The sequence below is a fragment of the Cornus florida genome, unplaced genomic scaffold (assembly GCF_030987335.1).
Source record: "Cornus florida cultivar Cherokee Brave unplaced genomic scaffold, ASM3098733v1 CherokeeBrave_3.0.0_Hap2_Chr04, whole genome shotgun sequence".
NCBI classification, from domain to species: Eukaryota; Viridiplantae; Streptophyta; class Magnoliopsida; order Cornales; family Cornaceae; genus Cornus; species Cornus florida.
Genome location: NW_026775574.1, coordinates 44,354,247 through 44,371,431, shown reverse-complemented (window position 1 = coordinate 44,371,431; position 17,185 = coordinate 44,354,247). Strand labels below are relative to the sequence as shown.

Sequence of the window (17,185 nt, the reverse complement as noted above, 5' to 3'; positions counted from 1 at the left end):
AGAGAGAGGTCTTGGGGTCTAGAATTCACCACTAAGCTTCACCTCACTAAACATCTAGTATTTGTTAATTTAGAGGGATTAAATGTTGTAAAACAAGTGTGTGTGCCATCAATTGATATACTAAGCATGGATGATGATAAGTGCCGAATAATGCATATTCAAGCGCCCTTAAATTCATTAGTTAAGCCCATTATTTGATCTTTGTATATAGATTATCTTCATTTTTGTGTTTTTGTGTTTTTGTAGGTTTAATTGCTAAAAGGAAATAAAAATAAGGTTTTAAAGATTTTTGAAGAACAAGTCATATTGGGCCTAAATATCAAGTGGTTTTCAAGAAGATATGTCCCAAATATGTAATGGATATAGTTAGCACTGCAGAAGAGAAAAAGAAGCCCAAGTATCAGGACCTTGTGTCCGGATGCAGAAACTCGCGTCCAGACACAAGCTTACGGGCCCCCATTTTGAATTAGTCAAAGTTTGTTCCATTTTAAGTGGGAATTTGAATTTTGACGAGTTGGGTTATTTTAAAACTCATTTTGGGATTAAGAGGGGGAAGAGGCTTGAATTTTATTAGTTAGTTTTTTATTCTAAAAAAATATTAAGAGGGGAGGATTTTCCTCAGGGTTTGATGCTGAGGTTTGCAACAATGGGGTTGCAAGGGAAATCTTTCTCTTTTGCAATCCTTGAAGTTGCTATCATGTCCATGAGGAACTAACTCCCTTCCTAGGGAATTGATGTAACCTAGACCAAATAAATATGTTGTAATTGCTATTTCAATTTGGGGATTCATCTTGTATTCATTGATTTCATAAATTAGAAATTGTTTACATTGAATTAATGTGTTTTTATATTGAATTAATGTATGTGAATTTCATTTGAATATATAGTTATGTTGATATGTTTATCTTGTCTTAGAAATTATATTGACACAATTATACACTTGATTTCCTATAGTGACAATGTGAATGAATTTATAAAATGGTTATATTTGCATGTAGTTGAGAATTTATATAGATTATACTTAAGGAAGATGGACCATACTACACCTTTAGATTAATGTACTTAGTTAGATGGTCCATACCAATTGAAGATAATTTATGATAGATAATTGTTTTCATGTGCTGCAACATACAATTGAAGGACCTTGATAGGCCATGCCTAGGGAAGATGGTTCATTCCACGAATTAATTTAGGTGGATGAACAATTCCAACCACAGATGGGTTGTGCTTAGTTCTGAAATGTATGAATTTCTGGAAGATGTTGTGGTTGTTTTATACTTTTATACATCATTTTATATACATAGTTGTTTATCCCCAAGTTGAATGCAAGTGAGCATGTTTATGAGGTTTTGGTGAAGTCAATTCCCTAGCCTTTATCTTTATAAGTTTATTTCATTCAAATTCTGTTTTTAGTTAATTTCAGTTTATGTATGTGAAAAACAAAACAATCCAAAAACTACCTTTCACAAATCAAACCGGGAATTAATCTTACAATCTTGATTGCCATAAGCTAGCATTCCTTGTGGTTCGACAAACCCTTATAATAGCCTTTTTCTACATTGATATACGTGCTATTGCAAGTGGTAATTTTAAGTGGTAACAAATTATACCCATCAACTTTTGGCGTCATTGCCTGGGATTGCATACTGTTTTGTAATCAAAGTTTAAAAATTGCTTTATGTTTAATTGTACATATATTTTTATGTTTTTGATGTTTTTGTGTTACTAGGGACTAAAGACTTTCCAGATGATTTAATTGTAAATTTGAAATTTTAAGGACTTTGGGTAAGTTTTTGAAGTTTCTAGTTTATTCGTTGTTTGGCCCTTGTCGAGGCTATTGCAATTTTCTGTTTTATTCAGAGCATAGGTCCTTGTTGTGGCCAATTTAATCTATTTTCATTATTGTTGAATTGAGGAGAAATGGATCAATGTATGTGGATGTATTGGTGAAGGGTTGTTGTGATTGTTGTATTTGATAGTTGATGGTAGGTCGTAGATCATCGTCTCTATCACATCTTGAGGAATCAATTGATATTGCTTTACTTGAAAGGACTTTTAGGCAATAAAGAAGGAACTTTAGGGATCCCAAAAGTATAAGAGAACTTGAAATTAAAGTAGACAATATGGTTAATGAACATGATAATCTCGAAAATGTTAATGCTGAAAATGAAAATGTAGCCCCAATGACTCTTAGAGATCACTTTGTACCCTCTACATGTACATCTTCATCATGCATTGTCATGCCCAATGTTGAGGCTCATCATTATGAGATCAAATCTACCACAACCAAATGCTTCCAATCTATCATAGGTTTGATAATGAGGACCTTTATAAACATCTTGTTGAGTTTTTGAAAATCTACTCCACCATCAAGATGAGGGACTTCCCCCAAGATGCACTTCATATGCTTCTCTTTCCATTCTCTTTGAAAGATAGAGCAAAATATTAGTTGAGCTATCTTGTTGCAAATTCCATTACTTCGTGGGTCCAATTACAACAAGAATTTTTTTAAAAATACTATCCTGTGAGTAAGACCAACCAAATGCGTCGATCTATTCTTAGTTTTTCCCAAATTGATGAGGAAATATTCTATGAGACATGGGAAAGACTTTAAGATTTTCTGAGGAAGTGTCCGCACCACCAAATTCCAAAGTGGCAATTGTGCAAGCCTCCTATGATGGTTTAACAGAACCACATAGACAATTAATTGATTCTTCGTGTGGGGACATGTTCATGTCCAAAAATCCAAATGATGCATAGACTCTACTTGAGAACATAAGCGAAAATTCTATGCCACATAGTTCTCGTAGAGCTTCTACTTCTAATGTGGTGAAACCCTCAAATTTGTGCCAACCACCGACTCTTAGGGAAGAATCTTCTCAAGTGGATGCTATAACCCACAAAGTTTTTCAGCTTGTGGCACCATTTCTCTCATCTTCTCAGAATTCTTTATCCAGTGCTATGTGTGCACATTGCATAAGCATTTTTCATAATGCAGAAGATTGCCCCACACCGGAGCAATTTTTTGAAGGTATGCCAGAACAGGCCAATGCCATGTTTTCTCACCCTGGAAATAATCCTTATTCCAATACATACAATCCGAGTTAGAGAGATTATCCAAATTTCTCGTGGAGGCAACAAGCCCCACAAAATTCATCATTTCAAGGTTATGGGCAATCAACTCAGTCTAATTTTCAGTCCATGAACTGGCTATTTCAAGTTTCTTCAAGCTACTGTCCTCCTTCCTATAATGCAAGCTCTTCTAATCAAAATTATACTCCTTCTTAACAGTCCCAATTGGATGAGCTAGTAAACTCCAATAAGTAGATAATGGCTGCCATTAGTGGTATGCAATCAACTGTGCAATTCGTTAGCACTCATTCCCAATCAGAGGTTTGGTAGAAAGAACTTGCTTGTGGGTCTAACCCACACTTTATTTTTCAGATTATTAGAAGTTCCAGTTTCGAGGTTGAGGATCCGCAGCTTGGAGACTTGTTTTTCGTCTACTCATCTTATCTACTTCTAAGTAGTGTTGACATTTATTAATAAATGTATATGAACTAGTGGATTAGTAGTTTATGGTTTAGGAGTCAGTTTATGGTTTAGGAGTCCTTGACTTACAGGATTTCCAAGTTGTATTTTAGAAGTTTGAGATTATAGAGTTTATCTGTGAGGAAAATATTTATTTATTTAATAGAATCCTTTCAGCGAATTAATTATTTTTTTATTCTTTTATTCATTTTGTGTTCTATATTCGTTTATTGTCAAATTGTTTTAATATTTTTGGGTCTTCAGGTGTGGGCCTAGCCAACCTACACGTGAAAATTCGAGGTTTCACATGTGACAAATTTTTTTTATCTTACGCAAAAACTATATAGTAACACGTCATTGAAATGCAATATGAAGCAATAAACTAAACAATAGAAGTAGGTTCGTATCCAACATACGACAACAACACTTTTCTGAATCAGTTGGACATAAAACAAAAAATAAATATTAAAGTTCCGAAATCCAAATAATAAAATTCGGATCACCTTCCTACTCACCTTAATAGTTTGAGCAACTAACATGCCACTCATACTACCACATAACTTAAAATTAAAATTAAAATTTAAGAACATTTTAGGAATTGCAATTTTTGAAGTCTTCGGAAAACATATCAGCATCTTTCCAGATTCCATTTGTACGAGATTAAGATAAGGATGATGATGATGACGATCATCTTTGCATACCACCGTCATTTGGAACGAAGCAATTGAAACTACAGTTGAAAAATAATTGTAGGGAAACCACTCTTTAGTATTATTAGTTCCTCCCACACCCTAACAATTTTGGTGCTTGGGACTTGAGTTGAAACTCTTAATGGCACTATCAAGGTAAAGAGTTCAAGGACTGGTGCAAAGCAAAAGGCGGAAGGACAATTAGTTCTTGAAAAGTTCCAAACAATGCTCCTGGTCTAGATTCCTGCTCCAAAACTTCTTGTAATACTCTGTATACGTAAAACTCCGGTATAAGGCTCCAGTTCCATCCTCTGTCAGTGCCTCTGGAGGGCAGATTAGTGCATCATCGAAGGGGCAAAGGAAAGAAGCCACCGATAACCTTGGTTGATCGGCATTAACAATGGCTCGGTGCCAAACACTTTTGTACCTCCCATTACTCAGTGCCTGCAGTCACTCATTATTCATTTTGATCAACTTCACAAAATAAACAAGTTATCAACTATATTATGCGGGTTAGCAGCATGCTTTTTTGTCGAAAATCAAGCACATTCCTATTAAAATGAAACAACTATAATTTTTCTTTATAGGGTAATAATTAGCTTCTGGAAAACATTCCAAAGATGCAAATTTACCAAGTCTAAATCAAAGATGTGTATTCACATATCTCTATTCATGGCCCTTGTCGATTAGCATAAAAGGCCATGAAATATTAGTTATATGTGTCTATTACAGGACTGCTTTCTTAACCACATGAGCGTTTAATTAAAAATGTCATAAACAAAACCATTTTCATCAAAAGATTGTTTTTTGGAAGTTTAAATTATTTTATTGTTAGTGAATATGTACAATTGTTTAAATCGTAAGTTTAAACAATTATTCAAACCATTTTCAATCACAAGTTCGAGAGGCATAAGCAATTAAGCATGACATAAAGGAAAGCATATTGAAAGGACTTTGTTCATGTTACCCTATATGTGAAATGTATTTAATCTATAGTGTGACATAATAAAATTCTCTTCTATAACGATCGTCAATTAAAATTTTTGTTTTTACCATAAAAGCTAAGTTACCTGTAATTGATCACCGATGTTAATGACAAAAGCATCTGGGTGAGGATTAACAGCTACCCACTTGCCATCCTTAAGAACCTGAAGGCCTGCAACTTGTAGGTCCTGAAGAAGAATGGTGAGGGCATTGGGGTCAGTGTGCCCTGGCAATCCATAAGTCAGCTCGGGTTCTGGACATGGAGGATAGTAGTTAACAGCCATATGTTGTCCTTGTTCACCCAACACATTCTTTATGTAGTCTTTATCCAACCCTAAACTCTCTGATATGGCTTCCTGCAGCCTGAACCCAAGCTCCCGAACTTCTGTACAGTAATTCCTCACAATATCCCTATTAATGTGGAAGAATTTATCATTAGATTATAACATACGGATGCTCAATTTGTCTTGGAACTGAGAGTTTAGTAACTTTTATTCCAATAATGAATTTACCAATGAAAAAACAAAATGAACTTTATTTTAATTTTTTTTTTTGGTTTTGTATTTCCTAATTCACAGTATCCCAATGTATGAACATTAACATTAGGCATGGGTAGTTTAAAGTAGTTTTATTGTTACTTACGTAAAGTCTTACAATTTTTCGTTGGATATCCATTAGGTAAGTTTTACCATCACATCCAACGATAGGAGGACCAGAGTATGGTACCTAAAAGTATTCTAGAATTGTCCGTTACAATAATGATTGTAATTGTGATGATTGTGAGAATGTGATATTTTGTAAGAATATAAATACCAAAAGTTTGTGCAATGGAAAATTGTACGTATAAATTTTTGGAGTAATATCCTAATTAAATATGTAAATTTTGGAGTAATACTCTAATTATAAAGTGACATCTATAGAGATGCACACTAGGGACTCCATCATCTCTCTGTTTTTGATAAGTAACAACAAATAGTATTTTGTCACATCTAATAAAAAGATGAGATGCTATTCCTTGAAGGTGACCAGGCTTTAATTGCAAGTGCAGTACAACCTTTAAACAATAAATTTTGCGAGTTTTATAATAGAGTTCACAAATTTAGAGTATGTTTAGCAATCTCCCTTTGTTTGTATTTTGTTTTGACTTAAAATAGTAACAACGTTTATATTTTAGAGTGTATTTAATATTATTTGAAAGTATGTTTAGTAATTTTATATTGATTGTAATATTTTTAAAAGCAAAAACATAAAAATATGTTTCTTAAAAAAAAAAAAAACCATTTAACTGTTGCCTTTTTATAATTGTTCCTCCCTCTAACTATTAATTTGTTATAATTAAGAACAAATTCATCACAAAAGATTATTTTACCATCTCTTTAAAATTTGTCAATTCTTATTAAATTATTTTTATTATTTTTTCTCTTATCTAAATATCAATTATAGTATTTACCTAGTAATGGGCAAGTAGCCCACGGATATTAAACCCCTAATTTTCAAAAGAATGTCGGGGTTCAAGTTTCACTTAAGGCATATATGGGTGTGTGAGTAACACCTAAGAAAAAAAAAAAATTATACTTACTATCATATTTTTATTATTAGTATCAATTTATCATAAAAATAGAAAAAAAAAAAAAATTGTAACTTATATTTTTTAAAATGATTAACTTATTATTGAAACTTTATTATTTATAGCAAAACTTATATAAACAGTTTAAACTTTTTTACCTTAGAAAAATGGAATATTGATAAAAAAGTAATATAATACTTAAATAAAAGATACCTTCTTTTTCACCTAATACATTCACGAAAAATTAGACAACTTTTGGTACAAGGAGGAGGCAATCAAAAGCACCAGGTCAGAATCGGAAGCACCAATTTTTGATTTTGACCTATGTTTTAAAAAATTATTTAATACTATTTAAATGGTAATAAATGTTATTAAACACGTTTTGGTATTTTAATTCACTGCAGTACTATTTGAAATTTTGAAACCAAAAAATAAATAAAAATATATGGAGCGAAAGTGATGGTCAAACGGGTCTTAATATTGTTGATGGCACGTTTTATTTTTGAGTCATTTATACTGTTGACCAAAAATAAAATAAATTAAAATTAAAATATTTTAAAAGATGCTGAATCAGCTATCATGAAGGAAAAAAAAAAAAAAAAAATCAGATATTATGAGGAGGCAATCATGGATCATATAAAACAATGATCATATAATTCAATTCGCTTACGTCAACACGTATTCATTGAATGATGTCGCGGAAAAAGTGATACTTTAAATAAAAAAGGTAGTTAGATGTACAAAAATGTCAATGGGTATGATGTCAGCCACGTAGGCTTTGCATGACGTCATTACCCAATAATCAACGGCGCCGAAACTTAAATATTATACTACCTAGTCGGCAGCACGTGGAACCACGACGAGTATTAATTTTTTTTTTTTTTTATCTTTTTAGGTAAAGTACGACAACTTTGTTTATTATTATTTTATTAGTAATATATTACTCCCTCCTCTTAACATAAGTATCTTTATTGAGGAGATAGTAAGAGTCTATGACAGTTTTTGTATATATATTTTTTAAACTTCTTAATTAAGTTGATAAACAAATTAGATTTGTGGATTCCCTGCACATTTATTATTATTATTTTTTTAAAAAGTATTTGTGTAAATGTATCACAAAGCCCTAAAAGTGATCCGTTAAATGTGAACGTAATCTATAATAAGATTGTTTTTGTCACTACAAGGAAAAAGCCCTTTTAGAGTAGCCAAACACCACACGACTTAAAAAGTTATTCAAGGTGTATAAATATACCAAAAAGCCCAAAAATAGTTCCTTAAATGTGACAGTAACCTTCTCTATTACAAGATTTTTTAACAGGCCAAACACACGTAAAAAGTTTTCATGGTGTGTAAGTATTTACCAAAAAGTCTAAAAATAGTCCGACTGTAGCCTTTTCTCTTATAATATATATATATATATATATATATATATATATATATTTATTTATTTATTTATTTTCTCTGCACAAAGAAGAATGCATTTTACGTGCATTTTATGGTAACATAAAAAGTTTTTCATGGCGCGTAGGAACTATTAGGTATAAAGGTGACACAAAAATTTTTAGATACCCTCATAAAAGGGTAAAATATTCTTCGTAAAAAAGATTTATCCATGTTTAAATTAAATCAGAGAAATTTTTTTACCAAATTAAGTAACAAGTATGAAACAAGTTAACATGTTTTTAAAAGATGTGAGATGCCAATAATTGAGTTATAGTGCGTTGCCTATGATAATTTATTACCATTTTGAAATTTGATGTCTATAGACATAACAAAACAAAGAACTCAACTAGAAGAAATAGGAAAGAGAGAGAGAGAGAGCGAGAGAGAGAGAGAGAGAGAGAGTTACTTGAAAGAAGAGGGATTTGAGGGCCACTCGGGCATGTACTTGTCCAATGGGTAGCAGTGGAGTCTGAGAAAGTCTCTCCAATTGTGAACCTTTTCCTTCTTCACATTAAAGCTAGTGGAGAGTCTCACGGTCTTTGATGGGTCTTCAGAGTACAATTTCATCTTCTCTTCTACTGGTAAACAGAAGAACTCATTAGCCACACTTTGCATTTTCTTTATCGATTCCTTGGACACTCCATGATTTATCACCTAGTATATACACAAATTAATTCACAACATCACACACACACATATATATATAAAGCAATTAAAATTCCACTAATATATATATAGGACTCTAGTTCTAACTAATATATAATATTAAAGACCATGAGATATATATTGATTAGTTTATATGATTGAAATGGAAATGGAATCAAACTAAAAACCTGAAAAAAGCCATATTGCTGACAGGCATCGCCTATTTGTTGTACTATTAGGTCCCTGTCACCGCAACCCAAGTCTATAATCGGAACGTTTTCACAGTCGGACACTTCTGAAAGTTTTGGTCTTTCTGATTCCGGCCGGATATAACTTTCCGGAAGGCTTGAGTAGCGGATTCCAGTTGAGATGACCTTTGTATCCATGGATTCCGGAGACCTCAGAGATTGATATATAGAGAGGGAGGAATAAACAGTAGATAGAGTGTGTGTGTGTGTGGGGAACCTTGATTAAGTGCGTGCACCTCTTCCTTCAAGGTTTTAGCTAGTGACTTCGAGGAAGGGGACTGGCATGTGCACTTAAGAAGATTGGGAGGGGGGAAGGGAGAGTTTTGTTTTGGTTGACCGAGTGTCACAAAGTCTTCCAGCCAGTGACCATTGGCCACTTTTCGATAACATATCGGAGGAGATTTAATATGATACAATAGAATATACAATAGGGTAGTAAACCCCCGACTATGACCCTATGAGCAAATGGCCCTCTTGAAGTACCAAGGATGTATTTTAACCCCTTCAACTTAGCGATTTGGTGGCAATTTAATCAGTACGGTCACCGGCAGTTGTTTTTTAACTGCTAAGTCATGCGATCCTGTCTCACGATTGTCATATTAAAATTAAACGATCATTCAACCCTTATGATACAAAAAGGTCATACTACCCCTTTATGATCCTTAAAGGCCAAACGTGACCTACATATGGATTTTTGCTAAATTCAATTCCAAAATTCCTAAATCCTAAAATCAGTTGCTTTTAGGACTCTTGGAAATGCAATGGTTTTTATTTCGGCACTTTTCTGTTTTTCTGGCCGGGAGGACCCACGTGGGAGTTTACCATTGAGGCATAATTTAAATTGTTGAGTAGATGATATTGTATTGTACATTGTTATTTCTTCTCCATTTCTTTTTTAATTTTTTTTATCTCTATCCTTATCATCTTAGATCCCTATTCTCTATCGCTATCTCTATCCCTATCCTCTTCACCCATCTTTCTCTCTCTCTCTTCTCTCTATAAAGTATCTATCTTTATCCTCTACATCATATATACACACATATGTAGTAGATACACACCTAGACCATATTGCTCCATTGAAAAAGAACAAGCCCTAAATTGATAGTACATATCCCTACAAATCGACATTCACAGTACTATCACAATGAGCTTAAATCAATAGTTGGAGCCCAAGCCCTAAATCGAAAGTTTGAACCTAAGCCCCAAATTGACAATACGCACCCCTGAAGATTGACAGTATGCACTGCTTCTCATAATGAAATTCTCAATAATGGTGCTAAAATAGCAGACCCAAAATTTCCTCTTCCATCATAATGATAAAGTCTGAGATCGAGTTGTGAGAGAGAGCTAAAGAGAGAAAATGGATGATGGCAAAAAATATTAGTTTTTGTAGGTAATCTAGGTACAAAGGCCATAACAAGCCCTCCTCATAGGATCTTCCACATAATCATCAATGGACCACAATCTCTTTGATCTTCTGGTAGCGTCTTCGCCACCCCTACGTTTCCTCTATCGTCGGAGGACCAAATGTCATGATCTCTTTACTTTATAATTTCTTTGCCGCCTTACTCATCCCTTCCTTTGCCTTGTCTACCGCCGATTTTGGTTATGGAAGTCTAGTTCGAAATAGTTGTAACGGCGCAAATGTGAATGGGACAGAGATGAGGGGGTTCCCTTCTTTATACTTACGATTATTGATAAGAATTGTTGCTAATATGTGTGATAAGTACTCAAATGTTGCACATTTTAGCACCTAAATTAGGGTATTTTAGTCCATTCATCTAACTTACTTTCTCATTTTAGTTCTAATTCTTGTTTTTATTTATTTCAGGTCAATAAGGTTCAAATGGGCTAAAAATAGCCTACTAAGCCATTTTTAGAGTCAAGAAGAAAATCTTAAAAAGTCAGAAAAATTTCCCTAGAGCATCAACGATCGATCGCAGAGTCACCCACTATCGATTGCAGGCCACGCGATCCATCGCAGCTACGTCATCAAAGGGATAAGACTGCCAGCTCATCGTTCGTCAATTCCACGATCGATTGTAGCCAATCTGCGATCGTTTGCAGTGCCACATCAGCGCCAACTAAGAGGATAAGGTTGCCAGTTGTTGATTGCCAAAGTTGGCGATCCATCGCAGAAGTTGGCGATCGATCGCCACCCTTGTTGGCAGTGAGCTGTTTTATTCCCGACTTCGCTTGAACTGTAATGACCCGGTCATTTTCCTTCCTTTCCTTTCCTCTGATTTTTACGGATATTTTTTTTTTCGTTGATCTTTCTTTTTTGGGTTCGGCCTCTCATCACTTAGTGTCATATTAAGTGCTCGGGAATGGTTTCTGATACTCTTTCCTTTGGTTTGACGACTTCCTTTGAGGACCGAGTCATTTTCACGTTTTCACTTTTGTGACACTATTCACTTTTCGTCTTTTTTTCGGTTGTCACGTTGTTGGAATAACCTCATTTTTCGTGTTCGGATTTGATTCCGGTTTTGCATGCATCCACGATATTTAAATTCCATGCTATGTGTATTTTTACTTTTGTAGAAAAGCATGCTAGTTGTGGTCTTTCTTCCTTAGGGGTGTGGATGCACACTTCTTTGTAATTTCTCTTTCTTTTGGGGTCATTTGTGTAAATACTGTAAAGTAATTTTTTTTCGTCTTAGGAACCATTTTGCAATTTAATTTGGAAGATATTTTCAAAAAGGACCTTTTACAATTTTTGAAAAGTGTGACAAGTGTCACAGTCTCATTGGTCCACTTGTTGACATTTGTGTGGAAATACTTTGATGCCTTAGATGATGACATGTGGAGGGTGGAGATTCAACCACTTGTTGGCTTAGGATTGGTGCACTTGTTGGCTTGGATGGTTGACAAGTGTAGGCCTAAGATTAAGCCTAGGATGGAGCCTTGGATGAGTGACAAGTGTATGCTCCAAATTAAGTCTTGCAATTAATTTTTGGGTCACTTTGGAATTATGTTATTAAGAGGGGTTTTTGTGCAATTAACTAAAACTTATGTGTGTTGACCTTGGTGTAAGACCGCATAATAAGTGGAGGATTTCTATTTCCTCCACTCACATTCTTTCACACTTAATTTCTATCTCCTTCATCTCTTGTAAAGAAAACCCTAGCCTCCATGGATAGAGCTTGAAACCTTAGGCCTTGCCCTTGATTTTTGATGGCCTTCCACTCACCTTAGACCTTGAAGCTTGGAACACTTTTTGTTCCCCTCATCCTCCTCTACATAACCCTAGAAGGGTTTGCCATTTTGTATTGATTTGCCTTGGATTCTAGAAAGACTCTTCTCTAGTGAGGTAGGGGATGTTATAGGGTTATATTTTTGTTTCTTGCATGTTATTGATGCTTTTATAAGTTGTATGCATGTCTTTTGTTAAATTGAGAAATTAGTGATTTATCATATCTTGCATATAACTCATTTTAGACTTGGTAAATGGCATAGCCATGAGTTGATCTTTGATATATATTAATTTGGGATGATTTAGATGAATTTTCAAATCTAGAGATTAAATGGATTTAATTTGATTTAAATTCTAGTAAATTGTATTTTACTTGTATTCCATTTTAGACTTGAGATATGGTATGACCATGATTTGGTGCTTGATATATATTAATTAGGGATCATTTGAATAACTTTTGAAATCTGGAGATTTAATTAATTTACATTAATCAAATTCTATATGATGCTATCTTGCTCATTTGACACTTTTGATTTGATATATGTAATGAGCATGCTATGTTGTTTAACATATATTAATTTGAAGTTATTCGAATTTGATTATCTTGTTTAATGAAATTCTATCTAATGGCTCCATGAATCTATTGGTAATTTAGAAGTTGTTTCTATATTCAAATCATGGACTTGAACTTGTTATGTATTCACTTTGTTGTGTTTTGAGCATTGGACAAATTTGTTGTTATATTTATATTCATGAGAACATGTTTTTTTTATGGAATATATTGATGCCATGTGTAATGAATTGTACATTTTGTAATTGACATTATATATGCCATTTTAGAATTGAAACTCTAAGGCATGGATTATGTGGTTTCAACCTACTTGTGCATGGAAGGTGGTTTTCATGCATTATATAAATTACATATAAGTTGTGAACTTATTTGATTATTTTGGAGTCTTGGGACATTGTTACAAGTGACATGGCTAGAGTTTGGCTCTAATGTGGGAGGTATGAATTCTCCCCAATTGAGATAGTGCGCACTAGGGTGGTCTTCCCAGCGGGTTAATGCCAGGAATAACCATTTAGTTCTCGGCAGAAATCCGAGACGTGATGTCTAAGTCTTCCACTATTTAATTTCGCATTCAATTCCAAGTTGACAATCATATTTAGTTGTGACTTGTGGTTTTGGCTATTGGTGATTGATGTTGTTAAGTACATCCATACTAAATTGTTATATTTAGTTGTTTTCACACTTTTAGATTTCAAGTTGATAACTTAAAGAATCTATGTCTTGAAGTATGGTATTTGAAATTCTAATTGTACTAAATTGTTATATTTAGTTGTTATTGCATTTTAGATTTCAAGATAGTAACCTTGAGAATCTATATCTTGATACTTGTGTAGCATGCTTTTATGTTGGTTAATTGTGTAGATATTGTGATTTGTGCTTTGTTGTTCAAATGTGACTTTGGAATGATCCTATAGATTCATTTGGAATATAGACTTTAGGTGGCATGATCCACTATAATTGTTTTAGCATTTCAGATTTCAAGTTAGTGACTTTGAGAATTTACATCTTGTTGCTTTGTATAGCATGCTCCCATGTTACCTGAATTGCATGAATGATGTGATTTGTGCTAGAAATGATCTTAGGTAGCTTAGGATGCTCCCTAGGTCACATTTTGACATAGACGTTAGGTGGCATGAGCCCCTTTAATATGTTTCACCTTAAGGTGATAAAATTGTAAAAAGTTAGATCAATGCATGCTCATCTCCTACGAATAGCTTTATGTTACTCACCCACGTTGTGCGGACATTTTTCAGGTATAGGAATTAAAGTTGAGACTCTCATTATGCTTGGATGGTTTGTGGACTTGGAGGTTTCCATCTTTGTGAAGGTTGGCTTGGAATACCATTTGTAACCTTATTTGTCAAAATGTGTATATTTGATTCCATATATGTAGTGTGTACATGAGTGCACTCCTTACAATGTATTTAACATGTATAAGATGAGGCCAGAGGCCAATGTCATGTATTTTGCATCCTGTGAGACTTATGATTTCATGAAATATTATGAAAATATTGAAAAATGCCAAGTAATAGTTTCACCATGTTTGCATCTGGTGTGGGAATTCCATTTTTTATTCTTTCATAGGGTCTCATTAATCATGTACGAAGTGTGGCCAAGGGCCAAACGGTCATTTGAAGTCAGTTGTTGATTTTGGTTTTCAAAGTTTCAATTTTAAGTTCATTTTCGTCTTTTTGGCCATTGGGGGGTCGGATTTTGACTCGACCATTTTCGAGAGCCGCGGACCATTCCCGCGCGCTCAAAATCACCATTTATATTTGTGTGAATGATCGTTTTCATGAAAAACTCTTTTGTTTGTATTTTGAGTCTCCTATGGATTCATTTCACCTTTTTGTTGAAAAATTCGGCTTAAGGGCATTTTGGGAAATTCATTTGGGAAATAAATTCCGTTCTTGACTCCATCACATAGAAAATGTGATTTTAGGGGGAGTTTCTTCATGACATTTTTCTGAAAAATGTCATCTTGACCTCAAAAACCGTGTCGCAAACTCATTTTTCTGCTAAAACACTGTTTCTGCTGCATTTTGGGTGTTCTGTTCAAGTTGAACCGGTTCAAGAATAGTTAAACCGGTTCAAGGTGTCATTTTGGTTCAGCTTGGGCGTACTGTCAATGTTGAACCGGTTCAAGAATGTTGAACCGGTTCAAGTCTTCCAGAGTTTTCAGTTTTGGACTCCCAATTTCAAACTGATGTAACTTCTTTGTTTTAACTCCAAATTGGTCCGTTCTTGAGTCTAAATTGACCGCGTCGAAGTAAGATTTCCAATGGTACCAATTTAAGTTTCAAATTCTTCTCTTAACTCAAGATATAATTGTTTTAGTGAGAGTATGTCAGTTTTGGTTCGAACCAGGATAGGGTTCTTCTGGGATTTCATTTCCTTTGGCCTTGAGACTTCATGTTAAGTTACCAAAGGATGTTTTTGAATTTTTTTGATCTCATTTGACTTGTTGGGATTCAAATTCCTTCCTCTTAGGGTAAATGACCATTTTACCCTTGGTCCTTCTTTTGGTAGGGTTTTGATACCCTTGTCTTCATTTTGCTTCCGCTGAGTCTCGAAATTCCTTAAAGGGCCATTCTTGTGTCTTAGGGATGATGTACATCTATAAGGAATTGGTTTTGTTTTGCTTCCGCATTTTGGATCCGCTTCGGGTCATCACAGGACACATTGGGTTAAAAAATCCAAGGTCGTCACATAAACTCTACTTATCACATGGCTGCGAGATTGGACCAGTTAGAAGGCCATTTTTTGAGTTGTTCACTACTCCAAGGAGCTTGTATTTAAATCAAATTGAACCATTTTTATAGAGGTTAGCTAATTTTACAATTGAATTAATTTTTAGACAATAGTTTCTCTCTCTAGAAATTAGGGTTTTTGAGTAAGAAAAGAGGCAAGATCACCATCATCCCTAGGGTTCCTAACAAGAAGACCAAGAAGAAGAAGATGGAGCTAAGCTTGAAGATAGCCTTTGAGGGTTCTATGACCACATCCATGAGTGGCTAAATCATCCTTTTAGGGTTTGGAAAAGCCCTAGGCTTGCACTTTAAACCCTAGACCTTTGACATTTTTGGGGATTCCTTGTTGTAATGAATGTTTAACCTTATGAATGTATAGATCTTGAATTTGTCTATGATTTGTATGGTTCAATTCTTCTAATTAATTATTTAGTTTATTTGCATGTCTATGTGTGATTAAATTGGGGGTTATGTCTCTACACTAGTTTCTCTAGATTTGATACATGTTTACGTGTGATTCAATTGAGAATCTAGTGATGGTTATGCATGATTATTATTAATGGATACTCTTGTGAATTGATTTGATGGATTATGCTCATGCTTGATGGATTATTCTACACCCCTAGTTAATTAGTTTAATTTCCTTGTCTTAGTGTAATTGCCTTTAAATTTTTAGTTAGGTAGATAATCTATGCTTGAATTTGATAATTCATGCTTTTTGTTATAAGATATATATTTCTTTAGATTGATGTGTACTCCAATTATAGGTTTATTGAATGGTTCATGCCTTAACTTGATGAGTTGTACTACATTCGAGCTTAAGTAGATAATTCATGCTTGTTTTTGTTAGCCATGCTCATTGTTTCAATTGGTAGAACACACATACCTTGGTTACAACATTGAATTCCCCTAAATTGTTAAAGACTAGATGTTTAGAGGAAAAGCTTAGTGGTGATTCTCTACACCCTAAGACCTCTCTCCTATTCTCTACACCCTACTTTATTTAGCTTGTTTTCTCTTGCATTGCTTAATTTAGTTAATCATAGCTTAAGTAAACCAAACCAAACTACTCTTTTTATCACTTGACCTACTAATCCAAATTTAATTCCAAATACCCTTACAATCTCTTGGGATAATCTCTTCACGCTTCATACTACATAGTATAAGTGTCTAATGGTTTTATAAATTTTTAAATGTGGTGCCACTATTAATTCACTATCTTTTTGAGCACTCGGTCGAGGTTACACCGCGTTTTTGGTGCCATTGCCGGGGATTGTCAACGGTCGTATCTGGAATCAAAATAGGAATTAGTACTATTTTGATCCCTTATCTTTACTTTTATTTTTGTTTTCTCACTTATTACTTTTGCAATTAGGTACTTGAAGGAAATGAAAGCATGCATTGGACCTTGAAGCAAGCATTGAATCTTGAAGTTGTTATTATTGTTTGGGAACTTTGTGAGCGTATCTTGAACTCATTTACTTTAATTGTACTTTAGGCCTTGTTAATATTGTTGCAGCATCGGTCCTTGTTGCGGCCACTTATTTTAAATGTTGAAAGCATG

At 34.1% G+C, this 17,185-nt stretch overlaps 1 protein-coding gene across 1 annotated transcript; it reads right to left on the bottom strand.

Annotated features, from left to right (window-relative positions):
• Positions 1–3,888: 3,888 nt before the first annotated feature.
• Positions 3,889–9,454, bottom strand: LOC132303203 (protein DOWNY MILDEW RESISTANCE 6-like). The gene is made up of 4 exons (XM_059800370.1): positions 9,048–9,454; positions 8,621–8,868; positions 5,291–5,615; positions 3,889–4,664 (listed from the first exon to the last, which is right to left on the bottom strand). The coding sequence occupies exons 1-4, from the start codon at positions 9,243–9,245 to the stop codon at positions 4,422–4,424; spliced, it is 1,014 nt and encodes a 337-aa protein (XP_059656353.1). The 5' UTR covers positions 9,246–9,454; the 3' UTR covers positions 3,889–4,421.
• Positions 9,455–17,185: the final 7,731 nt, after the last annotated feature.

What these genes read in the sequence shown, in the direction of transcription:
- LOC132303203 (XM_059800370.1), bottom strand. Translation starts at nt 9,245, where the DNA reads ATGGATACAAAGGTCATCTCAACTGGAATCCGCTACTCAAGCCTTCCG. An exon ending in AGCAATATGGCTTTTTTCAG is followed by an intron (nt 8,869 to 9,047) that starts GTTTTTAGTTTG and finishes TGTATATACTAG; the next exon opens with GTGATAAATCATGGAGTGTC. An exon ending in ACATCGGTGATCAATTACAG is followed by an intron (nt 4,665 to 5,290) that starts GTAACTTAGCTT and finishes GAGTGACTGCAG; the next exon opens with GCACTGAGTAATGGGAGGTA.